The 16,558-nt window shown below is 39.9% G+C and overlaps 1 protein-coding gene across 10 annotated transcripts in view; it reads right to left on the reverse strand.

Annotated features, from left to right (window-relative positions):
- UNC13C (unc-13 homolog C) overlaps positions 1–16,558 on the reverse strand; it is a 602,011-nt gene that overhangs the window by 552,716 nt on the left and 32,737 nt on the right. For all 10 annotated transcript variants that reach the window (XM_021095034.1, XM_021095054.1, XM_021095023.1 and 7 more), the window contains one exon: positions 4,324–7,563. In XM_021095034.1, coding sequence (XP_020950693.1) covers positions 4,324–7,306 — 2,983 coding nt within the window. In that variant the 5' untranslated portion in view covers positions 7,307–7,563. The remainder of the gene's footprint in view (positions 1–4,323; positions 7,564–16,558) is intronic.

Raw genomic sequence — 16,558 nt, forward strand, 5'->3', positions numbered from 1 at the left:
ACACTGACCTACACCAGAGCCACAGCTTCCCGGGATCCAAGCCGTGTCTGCAAGCTACATCACAGCTCACAGCAATACCAGATCCTTAACCCACTGAGCAAGGCCAGGGATCGAACCCACAACCTCGTGGTTCCTAGTTGGATTCGTTAACCACTGCGCCATAACAGGAACTCCAGGCACTTGAAAATTTAAGAAGCACCTCATGATCGATAAACTTGGGCCAACAATCATCCAAAACTTAGTTGACATGTTTATTCTTAAACATTAAAGCTAGAATTTAAGTAAATTCAACTAAGGTTTTGGAGATGTATAAGTTAAATCATCATAGAAAGAAAGGTGGGATTAACTGAGTTTATGGAGGGAAAAGTCATGTTTTCATTCCCCATCACACTTTCCCTATTGTATATGTTAAAACATAGATAATAAAAATGTCTTTTTGATGGAAAGAAAACTAAAGTTTATTTGAATTCTAAGAGTTCTCCACTTCGTATGGAAGTGATAGTCCAGCAGCTTAGAGAGGAGGCAAGCATTTGTTTATCCAGTCCACAAATATTTATTTTTGGACTATATAAATATGCCAGATACTTGGGCAGTCCCTGGCATCACACTAGCAATGGAAAAGGGAATTCACTCATTGACTTCACAGTCTCTTCTAAGAGCAGCCTCTTTCAGAGTCTACAGAAGCCTAGGAATGGCATTTCCAAACAAAACAAAACTCTTGTTCTTTTGCTAGAAAAACTTCCTTCAAATTGAATTTAGACTCTAATTACAGGTAAAATGCACTCACCTTCAGAACATAATCTTTCAAGCAAGTGTTGTCAAGGATTTAGTGGGCTCTATAAGCCTTGATTTATAACATAAACCATGGATTTGAAGTGCAAACACTAAGAATGAAATATTTCACAAGAAAACCTCAATGCCTTTCATGTTATTCCTGTTGTCTCATGAAAATCCATTAGCTGGAATAAAGCTTGTGGCTAATGCTGCCTCCATTTTTCACCATGTCTTTCCACCTTAAAACACCAAATAACCTCTACAGTGACCATATGGCTGCTCTAAAGAAACAAATGAACCATGTATTGAATTCTGGATTCACCCCTTACATGACATTGAACAAGTCACGTAAGTTTTCAGCATCTGTTTCCTCACCTGTAAAATGAGATAACCATGGAATCAAATTCATAGTGATACTGTAAGAAGGAATAAAAAAGAGATAAACCACCTGGAAAGATGACTGGTCTAGAGTAGTGCTCAATAATGCTTTTATCTCTAATCATACTTCCAAACTCTCAGGAGATAAAGTCATAGACTTAGCAATTAAAGACCACAATGTAGATTTGATTTCAAAGCCTGTGCTTTTTATTTAATATCCTGCTTGCCTTGATCTGAGCATTCATCCAACGTATTAATTCACTGCCATCTCTGTACAAATCCCTGATCTAGGCACAGTGAAAATGAGAGGATAGAAAGATAAGAACTCCAGCCTCTAGATTACAGTTTAGAAGAGGACATGAGAGATGCTTATAAATATATAAGGTAGAAGCCAGAGCCCTAAGAGACAGGTACAGGGAAATTCAGAGGCGATGATAATTAATTCCAATTGTGGGCGGTGAAGGGCTGGAGTTAGTGTGTCAAATATTCACCATCATGGTATGGGTTTCAGACCAGCGACACAAAAGGTGCCACTCAGCAGGGTCCAGCAACAAGGGAAGAATATGGCCTCATGGAAGTTGTGGCTGCACACAGCCTAAAATCTCTTTCCCCATTAGCATGCCATTCAAGGTGAAGGTTCTCAGAAATACTAGCACCAAACTTCCACCTATACTGGGGTCTTTAAAAATCCCTCTTTACCATGGCCCTGAGGGCAAAAGCTTAAATAAATGATTCAGATTTATCAGTTAACAATTCCATAAAGCTATGTCAGGAGAACCACATCCTGAATTGCTCACAACAAGAGTGTTAAACTCCAATTATGCCAGATTAATAATGGAGAAAAGACAGCACTGTGACCCAATAGTGACTGGGAAGGCATGGAGAGAAAAATCTGTTGGCATCTGCCCAAAGCCCTGTAAGCAGATGGCCATGGGCATGAAAACCATCATGAAGATTGGCACCTCCTTGGGATGCTCCGAGCCAGGAAGGAGCCTGAAAAATGCCCTGCTTTGGCTGCCCTTTCTCATGAGGCATATTGGTGGTACAGAAGGGGGAAAACTGCTTGATTGCTGCCAAAGGGAGAAGAGATGACCTTTAAAATCTAGGCTACCGCGGCCTCCTGGGTAGTCAATCTGGTGCCTTTCAAGTAACCAGAGAGCATCTTAAAGATGGGTGTATGATTTCCTCTAGGACAAATGATAACCAACAGATTCCATTCAAAGCTGGCTCATAGGATAACAAGTCATGTTCCAAGATGGTGGAGGGGTCCGAGTCCTCTGTAGTCAGGCCTGATGTGCCCAGTATGTGGCACACAGCTATCTTACCTTTCTCAGGATGGTGAAGTTGGCAGGCTGAGGATAACCAAGTGTTTATATTTTCTGAGGATAAGTACCTCCAAAGGACTAGGATTGTTAGCTATGTAAATGGTCATTATCAGTAACAATGTACCTTGCAGAAGTTTGCTAATTTGGGATTTTTTAAAAGTTAATGAAGATCCTTTTTTTTTTTTTTCCTGAACCATACATTTTCATTATATTTAAAATATTCCCTAACACCTCAGACACCGTAACCAACTGGCATTAAAACCTTCACGACCTGCATCACAGGAGACACACACACTGCTTATTTTTAACATGCCTTTGTGTATATGGCTCTGAATCCACTGTAAGTAAAATACAATATCAAATTGCTGGCCTATACTCCAAGAAACTATTTGCTGAGTTTCAGTAATAAGAATATCTAACTATTAAAAGTCACTCTGAAATAAGACAGACATTCCAATATGAACTACATTTACATAAAAATGTTGACTACTTTGCCCTTCCAAGTCATTGTTAAAGATAGGTAAGAACTCTTTCCTGAAAAGAATAACAAACCACAAACACAGCCCATGCACCAAAGATGCTCTTGACTTATGCTGCTCTTTAAATAAATTACCTAAAATATATTCTTTTACATGGACAGAATTTTAGAGCAGAGGACCCTAATTGTAATTTCGACTGTTTTAGAGCCTGAAACAATGTAACCAAAGAGTATCTAATTATTCAACAATCTACCAAGGTCAATCAGAAAATAGTTTGCAGTAGTATCTGATCCCACCTTTGGTCAAGAAAAAGAAGCCATCATCAGCTACTGGCTGAAGAAATTACGGTATCATTTCATAATAGCAAGTAATATTTGGTCATATAAATATATACCTGCATGAAATATTTTGTAGAATATTTTATAGATAACAATGCCAAAATCAAGGAAAACATTAATAATATATAATTAATTAAAACTAAGGTTATATCAAACTATCCCAAAGATATAAAGAGATAAGCATGCAAATAAAATAAATGGTAAGGGATTGAAATAAATGCAGATGAAGTTGGGTTGAGAAATAAAAAGTCAAAAGAATTTTATTTATATGCAGCTACTGTTCAAAAGTGCATGATCCAAAAATATTCCCTCAGAGATCAAAGAAAATTGTTAGGTCAGGTGCTGCTTTCAGTTCCATGATGGGCAAGAGACTTCCCCAGTCTTTGGGAGGAAGCTTCTCTACTCTACCCACTTACTGACTCCTCCTAAAGAGTGACTTGTAACCACTCTGGCAAAGCCTAGTGTTTGTTCTCTTGCCCTCCCTCAGCTGCATCAGTAGATAGTGAGAGAGTCTGTGGTCTTCCATACTGCAGGCTGGGGTTGGCTGTACAGACCCAGCTCTTCCTGTTGGCATGTTTCAAAGTGTAGATTTTATGGGGAAAGGAGCGGTAAATATAAGAGTCCATCTTTCCTAATTCTTTAAGAATAACCATATCTTTCTTTCCATTCCTTACAGGAAACTAAGAGAATTAAAAAGGCTGCTCTTTGATTTCACTTAGCAGATGATAACTAATACCATAAAGCTGGTTAATATGAAATGGTATTTATGCCAAATCCTACCACAGAAATCTTATCCACAGAGTGTTGGCCTTATTTTAATATGACCTATTTGAAAATACTTTGATTTCAAACCATCAAGCCCAACTCATTGGGGGAGCTAAGTAAAATAAAATCCTTCTCAGAATAAACATGCAAATTTCATAATAGTAAATTCCTTCTCCCAAGAGTAAACACAGAATACATTTTAAAGAAGCACCATGGAATGTTAAAATACAATTAACTCATAATGTAGCATTTAAACATAAATACCTCCAGCCAGGATCTTCTCTTCCAATTCTGCCATTTGCTTTTTATAGGCTTTCAAAGCTGCTTCTTTGAAAGAGGGACGAATCCGCTTTGGCTTTGTGACTTCCGCTGGTTGCTCAGGGATGTTTTGGTTTTCATCTTCTTTTATTTCCATTTCAGCTGATGTTTCATTGAAGGGTTCCAATCCCCCTTCACTAATTACATCATCTCCCTGCCCATCATAACCTTCATCTTGTGGGGTTTCATAAGGTGTTTCATATGAAGGGTGATCATATTCCTGCATTTGTTCATCTGTTTCAGTAACACTAGTCCTGTTTTCTAGCTTAGCAAGGACTTGTTCCATCACTTCAACGTAATCTGTTTCATGATCAGCCACCGGTTCACTGTAGTCCTCCTCATCCTCTGCTTTGTAGTAATAAGGCTCTGTGTAGACATCAGAGTCAAGGGTGGTACTTGATTCATTTGCAGTTGATTGGGATAATGTCCGAAATCGCCCCATTAAGGAAGAGCCACTGTCCTCATATCCACTAAGACTCTGTGTGCTTTTGTTCCATACCACTTCCAAGGCTGATTTAGCCCTTTGTAGTGTGGATCCAAATTTGGGGAAGCTAAAAGCCTTATCAGAAAGGTCAATGCTTAATCGACTATGCCAAGATTTGGGTGGGGCATCCTCTGAATCATCACTCTGCAATTCACTATGACTTCGATACATCAGGGACAACTGGTTTTGGTTTTGGTATAGCTCATTAGAATTAGGTTCCTGGTAAGAATTATACTGACCAACCCACTGTCCTTGGGGTTCATTATCCAATCCAGGGCACGGAGATGAGTTGTCATCTTGGATTAAATCATAGCTCTCAAAGTCATCCTGAAGGTCACCATGGCACTTTCCCAAGTCCTCTAAGTCTTTAGGGTAAACATCTAGTTGTCGATCAGAGAGGCTGTTTGTGTCATAGTCAAAAGCTTCCTGGGTGGATGAATCTAGACCTAAGTCAGCTCCTTGCTTTACCTGATTCCACTCTTTCCATGGAGAGAGGTCCTCATGTAAAGAGAGCTGAGAATCGCTGTAATGACTCTGGTCTCCAGATACACACACCACACCATTACTCATTCCACTATCCACGGTTTCTGCGTTCTCAGTTTCACTCTGCACTTGGATACCCTGAGGGGCCCCATCCAAACACTGATCCTGAGGGCTGTCATACAAGCCCTCCTGCTTCCTCTGCCAAAGTTCCCGGTCTGAAGATGACAGGAGGGAGCTTCCATTAGTTCTAGTGAAAAACTGATTTTCTGAAAAATCCTCCGAATAAGATTGACACAATTTGGAAAAGTCTGATTCAGAACGACTAAGTTTAGCAGTGAAAAAATCACTCTGTGAGTGCCAGAGAGGTGTCACGTCTGCATAATGGGTTGTGCCCTGTTTTGCCAAGTTATCTGATTCTGGCAGATGTGAGGAAATTTTATCATATTCTGATTTATTTGGAATTCTGCTGCTACTAGCAGTTTTATTCTTGGCTCTAGCATTGTGCGATTTTGAACTTGACTTGGAAGCACTTCCTTTTGTTGGAAACTCCGATTTGGAAAGCACAGCATAACTGTTTCTATTGAGGTCAGATCCCAGCTCTCCATCACTGTCATCAGGTGACTGCCAATTATCCTTCTTGATTCTGGGCTCTGGAGTTGACAGCTTTATATCCATACTCTCATATGTCTGGGAGGATGGTATTCCTCTCTCTTTTCTTTCTTTGATGTCATGAGTGAGAATATCTGTGGAGATCCCAATGCCTGTTCCTTTGAGTTTATATGATTTTTTTAAAACGGAATCCCTTTGCTGAGGGGTTTCAAAGTACACCAAGATGGGCCGTGGCTTTGCATTGGGACAGTCCCTTTGGTGTCCTATTCTCTGAGCAAATTCAATTTTAATAGCATTTGGGACATCTGAAAACCCCATTTTATCTACCAGAATTTGGTACACCACACTTTCAATATATTCAAATCTTTCTTCAGGCACATTTAAAAACCTCAGGCTTGCCTTGCTACCCATATGACCTAAGTGTTTAATATAATCATGGATGTCTCTGGTTTCCCTCCGAGACTGGACGAATCCCGTCCGGAGCTGCTCAATTTCACTTTGCACAACCTCCACACTGCTGGAGATCTCATCGATGGAATGCTTGAGAGCATTGACATGCCCTCGGAGTTCAGAAAGCTCTGTTTCGATCTGACTTATTCCTTGAAGTTCCTTAAAGATCATTTCCATGACATCCTGTGTTTGGCTAATGCAGCCAGAGGAACTGAATCCAGGTTCCAGGGTGTTTGTCTTTGGGGTTCGGGCAGTTCTGTCCAAAGATTTGCTTCTTATTCCCCAAGTTTTCTTCATTGTGCTCAACTCTGAATCTGAGGAGACACACTCTTGACTCTTTTTCCATTTCCTCAGTTTGCGTAAAGCTCCTAGTTTCAAGCTATGCAGAGTGCGTTCCCCATCAGAGCTCCCCTCAGAGGGAGCCAGGCTGCTCGAACTCTTCCTGTTGCGTCTCACTGGCATCGTGTGTGTTGTCTGTGCCTGGTTCTCTGTACTGCTCCTTAGTTCACTGAGTGATTCTGAGTAGGAGCTCTCGATGGAAGATAACTCTTGAAGAAGATCCTCATTATCACCATTGGTTACCTGGACGCGCTTCTGGAGGCCATTGGCAATAGCGACTCGGTAACTGAACGTGGGGGAGAGGGAGAATTCTCTGTTAGCCTCGTCTTCCTCAGTGGATAAGTTGCGGGCAGAGGAACACTTGGCAATCTTCTTTACAGTGCTTTTCAAGGTATTCGAAAATTTGGGGGGTTTCGTCTGGTTGGCGGTAGGAATGTCTTGATCCTTTTTTAGCTGGCGATTCTCTTTTTTTTTGGTTGTATTTCCCAATTTCTTTGTAAACATTCCTTTGCAAAGCTTGTGTATGTAAGGTAAAATCAGGCTCTTGAAAAGATTAGCCACCATGGAGAGCAATTACTGCAAGCTGTTCTGCCCCAAAGAAGTAAACAAGGTATCAGGATGGAAACCTGCAAATCCAACGCCAGCATCACTATTCAGGTGTTCTGTGAGTCACTGAAAATAGCAGGAAGGGCCGCTGTGGCTCTGCCACAATGTTAGTGTCCGGTGAAAACCTGAAGCAAAGCTCCATTTATGAAGGACATTCTCTCTAAGAGGAGGGGTTTTGTGAAGCTTCCTCATTTCCACATAACTTCATGCAGTATCTAAAAGAAAGGAATGTTAAAATGAGTATCAGAATTCAGTTGTAGATTTATCCCATTTCCAATATTTTTCAAAAGTATTCAAGATATACAATATGTTAAAAACTGCAGAGGGACGAGAATATCTGAATTTCAACACACAGTTACATTTAAAACAATTAGTTAAAGCAAATCAGTACCAATAACTATGTGCAAATCAGTTTTTTTCCCTAAATTTCTAATGGCTGGACACAATTAAAATACTGTTAAAGGTAGTGACGATTAATTAGAAAAGGTTTTGTGGAGTTCCTATTGTGGCTCAGTGGTAATGAACCCAACTAGTATACATGAAGATGTGGGTTCAAGCCCTGGCTTTGCTCAGTGGTTTAAGGTCCAGCATTGCCATGAGCTGTGGTGTAGGCTGCAGACACGGCTCAGATCCCATGTTATTGTGGCCGTGGCTGTAGCTATGGCCATGTCTAGCAGAGCTGCAGCTCCAATTGGACCCCTAGCCTGGGAACTTCTATATGCCATGGGTGTAGCCCTAAACAGAATAAGATAAAAGAGAGAAAAGGGTTTCTATGATGACAGGCAAATTTAAAAAGCTATATTAACTCCATGATAGTATCATTTCTACTTTGCGTCTTTTCCTAAAATTGCATTTACTTACACAACATAAGCATTTTCATTTAAACGTATTCTCCCCACCACAAACATTTAAATTGCATCAAGTTAATACTATCAATGTATGTAAGATCTTTTCTTATTTAAATACTTTTACTTTTCTGGGTATTGAATGATTGATAATGTCTTAAATAATGATTAATGTAATCCAAGTAGGAAAATATTTCATGTGATGAAGTAAATACCAAGAGGAACTATACCTTGTATGGCCATCAAATTTGCCAATGGAGTATCATGAATAAAAAAAAAAAAAAAAAAAAAAAAGGGAAGTGGGAATTCCCATCATGGTGCAGCAGAAACAAATCTGACTAGGAACCATGAGGTTTTGGGATCGATCCCTGGCCTCGCTCAGTGGGTTAAGGATCCGGTGTTGCCATGAGCTATGGTGTAGGTTGCAGAGGCAGCTCGGATCTGGCGTTGCTGTGGCTCTGGCGTAGACTGACATTTGTAGCTTCGATTAAACCCCTCCTGGGAACCTCCAAATGCCATGAGAGCCGCCCTAAAAAGCAAAAAAAAAAAAAAAAAAAAAAAAAAAAAAAAAAAAAAAAAAGGAAGTTCTATCATATTAGGCATTTTAAGAATAAAAACATGATAAAAATTACATTTGAAAATGAGGGGAGTTCCCATTGTGGCTCAGTGGATTAAGAACCCAACATAGTTTCCATGAAGATGTGGGTTCATTCCCCGGCCTCATTCACTGGGTTAAGGATCTGGCTTTGCCACAAGCTACAGAGTAGGTCACAGATATGGCTTAGATATGGTGTTATGTAAACCCACAACTGTAGCTCTGATTCAACCCCTGGCCTGAGGAACTTCCACATGCCACAGGTATGACTGTAAAAAGAAGAAGGAAGGAAGGAAGGAAAGGGCAGAAGGAGGGAAGAAAGAAAGAAAAGGAGGATAATACATCTAAGTTCTGAGAGGATGTGGCTTGAGAAAGTCATGCCACACTGACCAACCAGTATGGCCTTGCAGCGTAGGGCAGGACACCCATCCCCAGTTAGGACAACGACTGAAGCTTGGGCACGAAATCACACACACACAGAAAAACACCATACCACAAATAAAACATGCCTGAAGATAACCAAACATTGGCTGGATATAATTCAGCCTGTGATTTGGTGTTTTATAATGCAAAAAAAAAAAAACAGACAAACAAACAAAAAATGCACAACTAATCATATTTGTGACAGCTAGATTTCTAACTTAGGCGAAGAAGAAAGTTTGCACTAATTCTGCCGCTTCACCAGCACCATGCCTTGTATGTGGTAGGTATTCCCATACAATTTCATAGAATTGAATCTACTACTTTATCACTGAAATATGTCACAGAATAAGAATAATAGTAACAGCCAAAAGTCTTTGTTGATACCGAACTACGTGTTTGGGTAGATAAATTTAATTCTTGAAAGAACACATTATAAACTCCACATTGTTTTAGGAGCCTGAGGGTGCTTTATCAGCTCCTTCCACTTGGAAATCTGTCAATTTCCCTTCACAAGGGTTCTGCAGGGACTTGGGGAACACATGCTCTGGCCAGGAGCCAAGGTTCACAAGAGATGGGGGCACTGTAGTGAGAAAAGGAACCAAAGAGATGGAGGAGAGAAATAGAATTTAAACCCACATTTTTGGGGGTTCCATAAACTGTCAGAGTGTAATTCCTCTGGTCTGAAACAATTTGGTCCTCATTCAAAATTACATGCCAGGACCTGTTTTCTACTAATGAAAATGTCAAGAAATTAACTCTTGGGTGTTCCCATTGCGGCTCAGTGGTAACTAAACCAATTAGTATCCATGAAGATTCAGGTTCGATCCCTGGCCTTGTTCAGTGGGTTAAAGGATCTGGTTTTGCCATGAGCTGTGGTGTAGGTCGTAGACAAGGCTCAGTCTTGTGTTGCTATAGCTGTGGTGTAGGCTGGCAGCTATAGGTCCAATTCAACCCCTAGCCTGGGAACTTCTATATGCCATGGGTGTAGCCCTAAAAAGAAAAAGAAAAAGAAAATAACTCCTGAGTTAAGTTTAAAAAAAATTATCGTACTCCTATGTGACCTCTCCTTGTGTGGGGGGGGAAGACTTTGGAAAGTTAAGTAGTGGTAGGGTAAACAAATTATATTAAAACCAACTTTGATAAAATTAAGTATTCAATTTATTCAATTTAGTCAAATTATTCAATCTATTTTACCAAATAAATCTCAGATCCTGGGTCTCCCAAACCTGGAAACAAATGCCTGCTTCTTGCTCAAATGAAAGACTTTTGTCAAAGCCTCTAATGTTTTCACAAAATTGTCTAGACTTCTGGACCTGCGTTACTGGTCCAAAGTTATTGTTTCGGACAAAGGCATAAAAATTTTGAACAGGAAAATTCAACCTGAATTGCAGCCCTGCTTCAAAAAACACACACTTGAGGGCATGTGTATGTAGTTGCACATAGAAACTCACTTGTTCTGTATTCCAAAAACATAGAATAACTTGTTATTCACCAAGGGCTCTATGCCCTTTCACACCTTAGTGACTTTTCTGTTCTCTCTACTTAGCATATCAGCCATGTCTAGCCCTCCCTGTCTGTATAAATTGTGTTTCAACTCCAAAATATTTGTCCAGTGAATATTTCACCAGCTGCCCACACTGAGCTTTCCTCTCTCTTTGCCATACTCTCCCACAGCCCAGGACATAGGCAATGGGAATTCTTCTGTATTATAATCTCATTTCCATCTCCATCCACTGGACTCTGTCTTCTTTAAGAGTAAGACTGTAACTTTCCCAATTGTAAACATCCTGAACAAAGCACACTTAATAAGCATTCAAGAAAGGGCTGTTGAAGAATTGGCCCCAAAGATACAATGTTACAGTCATGCACTATGAGTAGGCCCTAGAAATCTACTGAACAGCACCAGTGTCTACAGTTAGTAACATAATACACTGTATATGAAAAAGTTGGCCAAGAGAGTAGATCTTATGTTAACTGCCCATATCACAAAATAATAATTATTATAGAGAAGAAAAGGCAGGAGGGAACTTTCATTGATGAAAGATGTGTTTAACAGCATAGATTGTAGTAATGATTTCACAGATGCATAATTATCACAAAAAAATAAATAAATAAACCCATGTTTCGGACACTTATTCAATATCTTCACTTGGTTGTCCAAAATTAAACTACATTCAAAACCTAGTCATTTTCCTGAATTATTAATCTCAATCACTAGAATCCTAATGATTGACTTGCCCAAGACATATGCCCAGGAATCAGTCTAGATTCCATATGATCCATCCCATATCTATGCCTGATGGACATCACCTCGTCCCACCAGTGGTGCCTAGTTCTGAACTCCACAATTTCCAATCTGGACTATTATAACTATATCCTATCTGGTCTTTCTAACTCTGATTTGGCCCTTCTCTCAAATCCTCCTCTCTAAAATTAATTATTAAAAAGATATAAATCCTTCTACTTAAAACACTGACAGTCCCAGCAGCCCCAGTTCCTGGCACCCCCACAAGCACATCTGCCCAAGGCAGATGTAGCACCAGTTCCCTAGTTACTATATTATTGCCCCACTGATGTGCCTTTGTCCATATTGTTCCTTCTGCCTCCCTTCCTTTCTTCTTCCATCTATCCCCACATGCCTCACTCATGAATATCTCTAGAACATCTATATATCTTCAGTCCAGCAGGGATCAGCATCATCTTGTTTGACCTCATCAGTATCCAGCATTTTCTCCTCTGTGCCCCAACAATGCCTTGAAGGCTACCTTTGTTACGGTGCATTCCACCATGCACGATACAACATGAAAATTATGCGTGTGAAGTATTTATTTATGTGTCTAGTTCTCATGTGTGCCTGTGATTTAAAGGGCAGGGGCTGTGTTCTATTTAACTTTAAATCTCCATACTGTTTGATATGTAATAGACTCATAATGTTTGTTGGACAAATGAATAAATATATAGACAAATTCATGAATCGACAAATAATAATTCCATGAACCAAAAGACAAACCATAAAGATTCCAACAAGCCTGAACTAGATGAAATAGGCTTTCAATGATCCAGGGAAAGAAAATCTGTATAAGTAGAAGGCAAGCATCACAAACATTTATGTCACTTTCAGAGATCAAGAAGCACCCCTTGGCAAGAGATGGGAACTAAAGAGAAATTAGTCTGATGGGCAAAAGGGAAACAGAATGTGGAAAGCTTTGAAACATAGGTTTAGCAGCTCCATTTGATGAGGAGGCACTAATGGTTATTGATTTTCAGATGGCTTCTAGATGCAGATTGGAATTCCAGTTCTGAGACATATAAGCTGTATGAATTTGAGTAAGTTACTTCTATTTTACCTTCCCTTGTACATTTATTAAACTGGGACAGACACAGGATGTCCTCATAGGACAGCTGGAATGAGTTAACACATGTAAAGTGCTTAGAATGTTCGCAATATATTATAAACACTAGTACGTGTCAATTATCATTAGAATTAAGAGGAGTGTTGAAAAGATGCAAGAAGTAATCACAGAAGATTGTGTGGTAACTGTTGTGAAAATTAAGGTTGATAAATTAGGAGGCAATCTAGGAATCCTGCCAGATTGGATGATGAGTTGAAAAACTAAAATATTTTAAAGACACAATTGGAGGGGAAATGGAGAATGCCTTAAACCTATATTGAAACCTTACCTTCCCAGTCACTGGGTTCCCTCTCTCTCTCTCCCTCTCCACTATAACCCCATTATAAAGCCCCAGCTGCCTTGGCAAGGTTAGTTAGTCTCAAATATCACCTGTGGTACTTCCTTCAGACAAGTGGCCAGAATAGGGAAGGAGGCTAACATTAAATGAGCACCTATTATGTTCCAGAAACTTAAACTATCTCAGTTAACCCTCACAGAAACTCCTAGAAGAAGACATTATTGGGTCCATTTTACAGATGAGGAAACAAGAGGTTCAAGAGATTAAGAGATATGAACAAAATGACACAGCTAATAAATGGCACTATGTTATCCCCCCTCCTAAGAGCTTCAGCCAGAGCTTTACGAATGAGAACTAGAGCACACAGACAGCTTGGCCCTTAGTCCTGGAGTCTTTGAAGCCACTGGTTGCACGTGAAGTGAATGTTGCCAGTGGTAATGGACATATGTCCTAATACCCACCACACACAAACACACATACCTACTCTCTTCTTAAATATTATTATTTTTTAATGGAAGTAGCCTAGATCAGGACAAAATCAGTATCAGCAAGAGGTATGTAGGAGGGGAAGAGGTTGAGCGAGGGAGGAGAAGACCAGGGTATCATCATATGATACTTTGCTTGACTTCAACATATGTACCCTCAAATTGTATTCCCTTTAATTACATATCCACATATTATTTTCAGCAGTGAAATTTGGGGGTAAGATTTAAAGTTTTGGGAAGGAGATCTTTGAGAGATTAAAATAACTAAACTATGTTATGAGACGCCTTAGTAATAATACGTAAATTATTACTTACTATGTGCCAAACACTGTGTATGTAATTTTCTAAAATTTATCTCATTTCATTTCATAATAATAAGTGCGTGAAATAAGTATAATTATTTTCTAGAGAAGAAAGCTGAGGTTTCAAGTTTTCAAGGAAACTTGCCTTAGATCATGCAATCAACAAGCAACATAGTCTCAACTCCAGGTCCCTATTTGGTCTGCAAGTGTATAAACTCCAAACCTAGTATAAGGGTTCAATGGAGAGTAAAATTTTTGGCGATATGTTAACAAATCCAATTTGTATAAGGGCTATTTAACAGGAATATAAAGCTAGGTGTCCTGGTAGGCTAAAAGACCTAATGACCCTACGAACAGTCAACAATTTATTGCTAAATCATTACCAGAATGAAGTTAAAGTATTCTCAGATCAATAAACAATTTGAAGGTCCCTATCAAAGGCAGGAAAGAAGGTGAACTGAATATCTAGATGTTAACTTGCAAGAGAGAGACTGAAGACAAGGAGGATGGGTCTAAAACAGCCCTCTGAGGCTCCTGCTCAAGCCCTGCCCTCTGCACTGAAGCCTGAGGATTCTCTCACAGTCCCTGACTCTCATCTCCTGAATTCCCACCTCCGGCCTAGGACCCTCATGGTTGCCACCTGAGTTTCTGACCTTTTATGTGTTATTATCTGCTAATCACCACTATCAGCCCCATAGGGAAATCTCATTCATTTTTTATTTTTTTATTTTATTTTATTTTATTTTATTTTATTTTATTTTATTTTTATTTTTAGGGCCATACCCACAGCATATGGCAATTCCCAGGCTAGGGATTGAATCAGAGCTCTAGCTGCTGGCCTACACCACTGCCACAGCAATGCAGAACTAAGCTGCGTCTGCAACCTACACCACAGCTCTCGGCAATGCCAGATCCTCATCCCACTGAGCAAGGCCAGGGATTAAACCCACAACCTCATGGTTCCTAGTCAGACTCGTTTCCGCTGTGACACGACACAACAGGAACTCCTCATTCCTTTTTTTTTTTTTTTTTTTTTCGGCCACCCCAAGGCAAGCCAGGGATCAGACCCGAGCCACAGTTGCAGCCTAAGCCTCACATGCAGCAATGCCAGATCCTTAACCCCCTGTGCCGGCCAGGGATCAAACCTGGTCCCAGCACTTTCAGGATGCCACTGATCCAGATGTGCCACAGCTGGAACTCTGGAAATCTCACTCTTAACTGCTCCTTTGTTTGCACTGACTTTGTGTTAAGCACCCAGGACTGCCTTAGGACAATAAATCCCCTGCATATGTTAGTGGCATTAACATATACACACTACTATATGTAAAATAGATAACCAGTGGGGACCTATTAGGTAGCACAGGGAACTATGCTCAATAGTTTGTAATACCCTATAAGGAAGAGAATCTGAAAAAGCATATACTATATAAATATAATTTTGCTGTATACCGGAAACTACCACAACACTGTTAATCAACTATACTTCAACTTAAAAAGAAAAAAAAATCCCCCACTGGACGATAGCAAGATAGCCTCTGCTTCTCACAACTGCATCTCAGCAGTAAATACCCGGTAGTATCTGATTGCTGTTTTAAAAGACAATTTTCCCAAAAATAAATCAAAGAGAAATATAAAACATGGTTCACAAGTATCAGCTCAACAGTAAACTGGTGATTTGGAAAGGAGCGGACTGGAAGAAACTTGGCATCAGGTGGGAAGGAGGAGGGGCTGCTGCAGGGGCAGCTCATGGGAGCAAGGAGACCCCGTGGGAAGCAGCACCTGCAAGGACGCTGACCGTGTAACTTCACCGGCAGGATCCATAAAGCACAACAAAGTGAAAAGCCCCGGGTAGCAGCTGGGCCTGGAAGGGAAAGCTAGTCACACCAATACATTAGCCAGTGAGAAGCCGAAGGGACTGAGGAGAGGGAGCGGCAGTTATATATAATGTAACTGAAGGTCACAGGGATGACTATGACAATGAAAATTGCTGAAACATGGTAACGTGTATGAAATGTTCTTATGAACTCTTCATGTTTTGCCTTAAGGCAAAAAAAAATGCCAACGCATTTTAATTTTTTTTCAACAGTAATGAGCAAACCAGAAAATTATTGAGGTTTATCCTAAGCTAAATATGTTATTTCAAAACATTGAGCAGAGAGACCCATTTCCCCGAGTGAAGGCCAAATGATTGATGTCCTTCCGTATTCTAACCAATAAGACAGTTTGTGAATTTTCTCATCCTTCTACAGCCCATCTACGTTTTTTAGTCACCTCCATTGCTGCTACTTTGGTTTAGTACTAAAATATGAATAATTCTATAAGCACTTTGAAATAAAGTGCTTTTGCATCAACTCATTCGATCTTCACTGGTAACCTTATAAGGATGTTATCTGCAGTTTATAGTTAAGGATGCTGAGTATCATAGGTGCTTAAATAGTTGCCTGGATTTCCTGATTCCAAACCTTGGTTCCTTCACTATAACAATGAACATTCTCCTTACTTTAGACATTTAATATTGCAATTGCTTACTGACCTCCTCAAGTAATATGTGCTACCATTCCAAACCACATCATGAACTGATTTCCATCTAATCTTCAGATATATAATTTTCCTTTTGTGCTCCTACTACAGACTACTGCATATCCTTTACTCTAGGCCTCTTCATGGTTCCATGGATGCTCTAAGCTTATTCCTCCACTGTCTCTTTTATTCTTGTTCTTCACCCTGCCTCCAGCTAATCTGTCCTCACCCATATAAAAGACAGATCAAGACAAATCTTTCCCACAACAGTTTCTTTACCTACTCAGTTATCTTCTCTTTTCCATAGAGTCTGTATAGTCCAGACCATGGTAATCTTTCATTATCCATCT

Source organism: Sus scrofa, chromosome 1, assembly GCF_000003025.6.
Source record: "Sus scrofa isolate TJ Tabasco breed Duroc chromosome 1, Sscrofa11.1, whole genome shotgun sequence".
NCBI classification, from domain to species: domain Eukaryota; kingdom Metazoa; phylum Chordata; class Mammalia; order Artiodactyla; family Suidae; genus Sus; species Sus scrofa.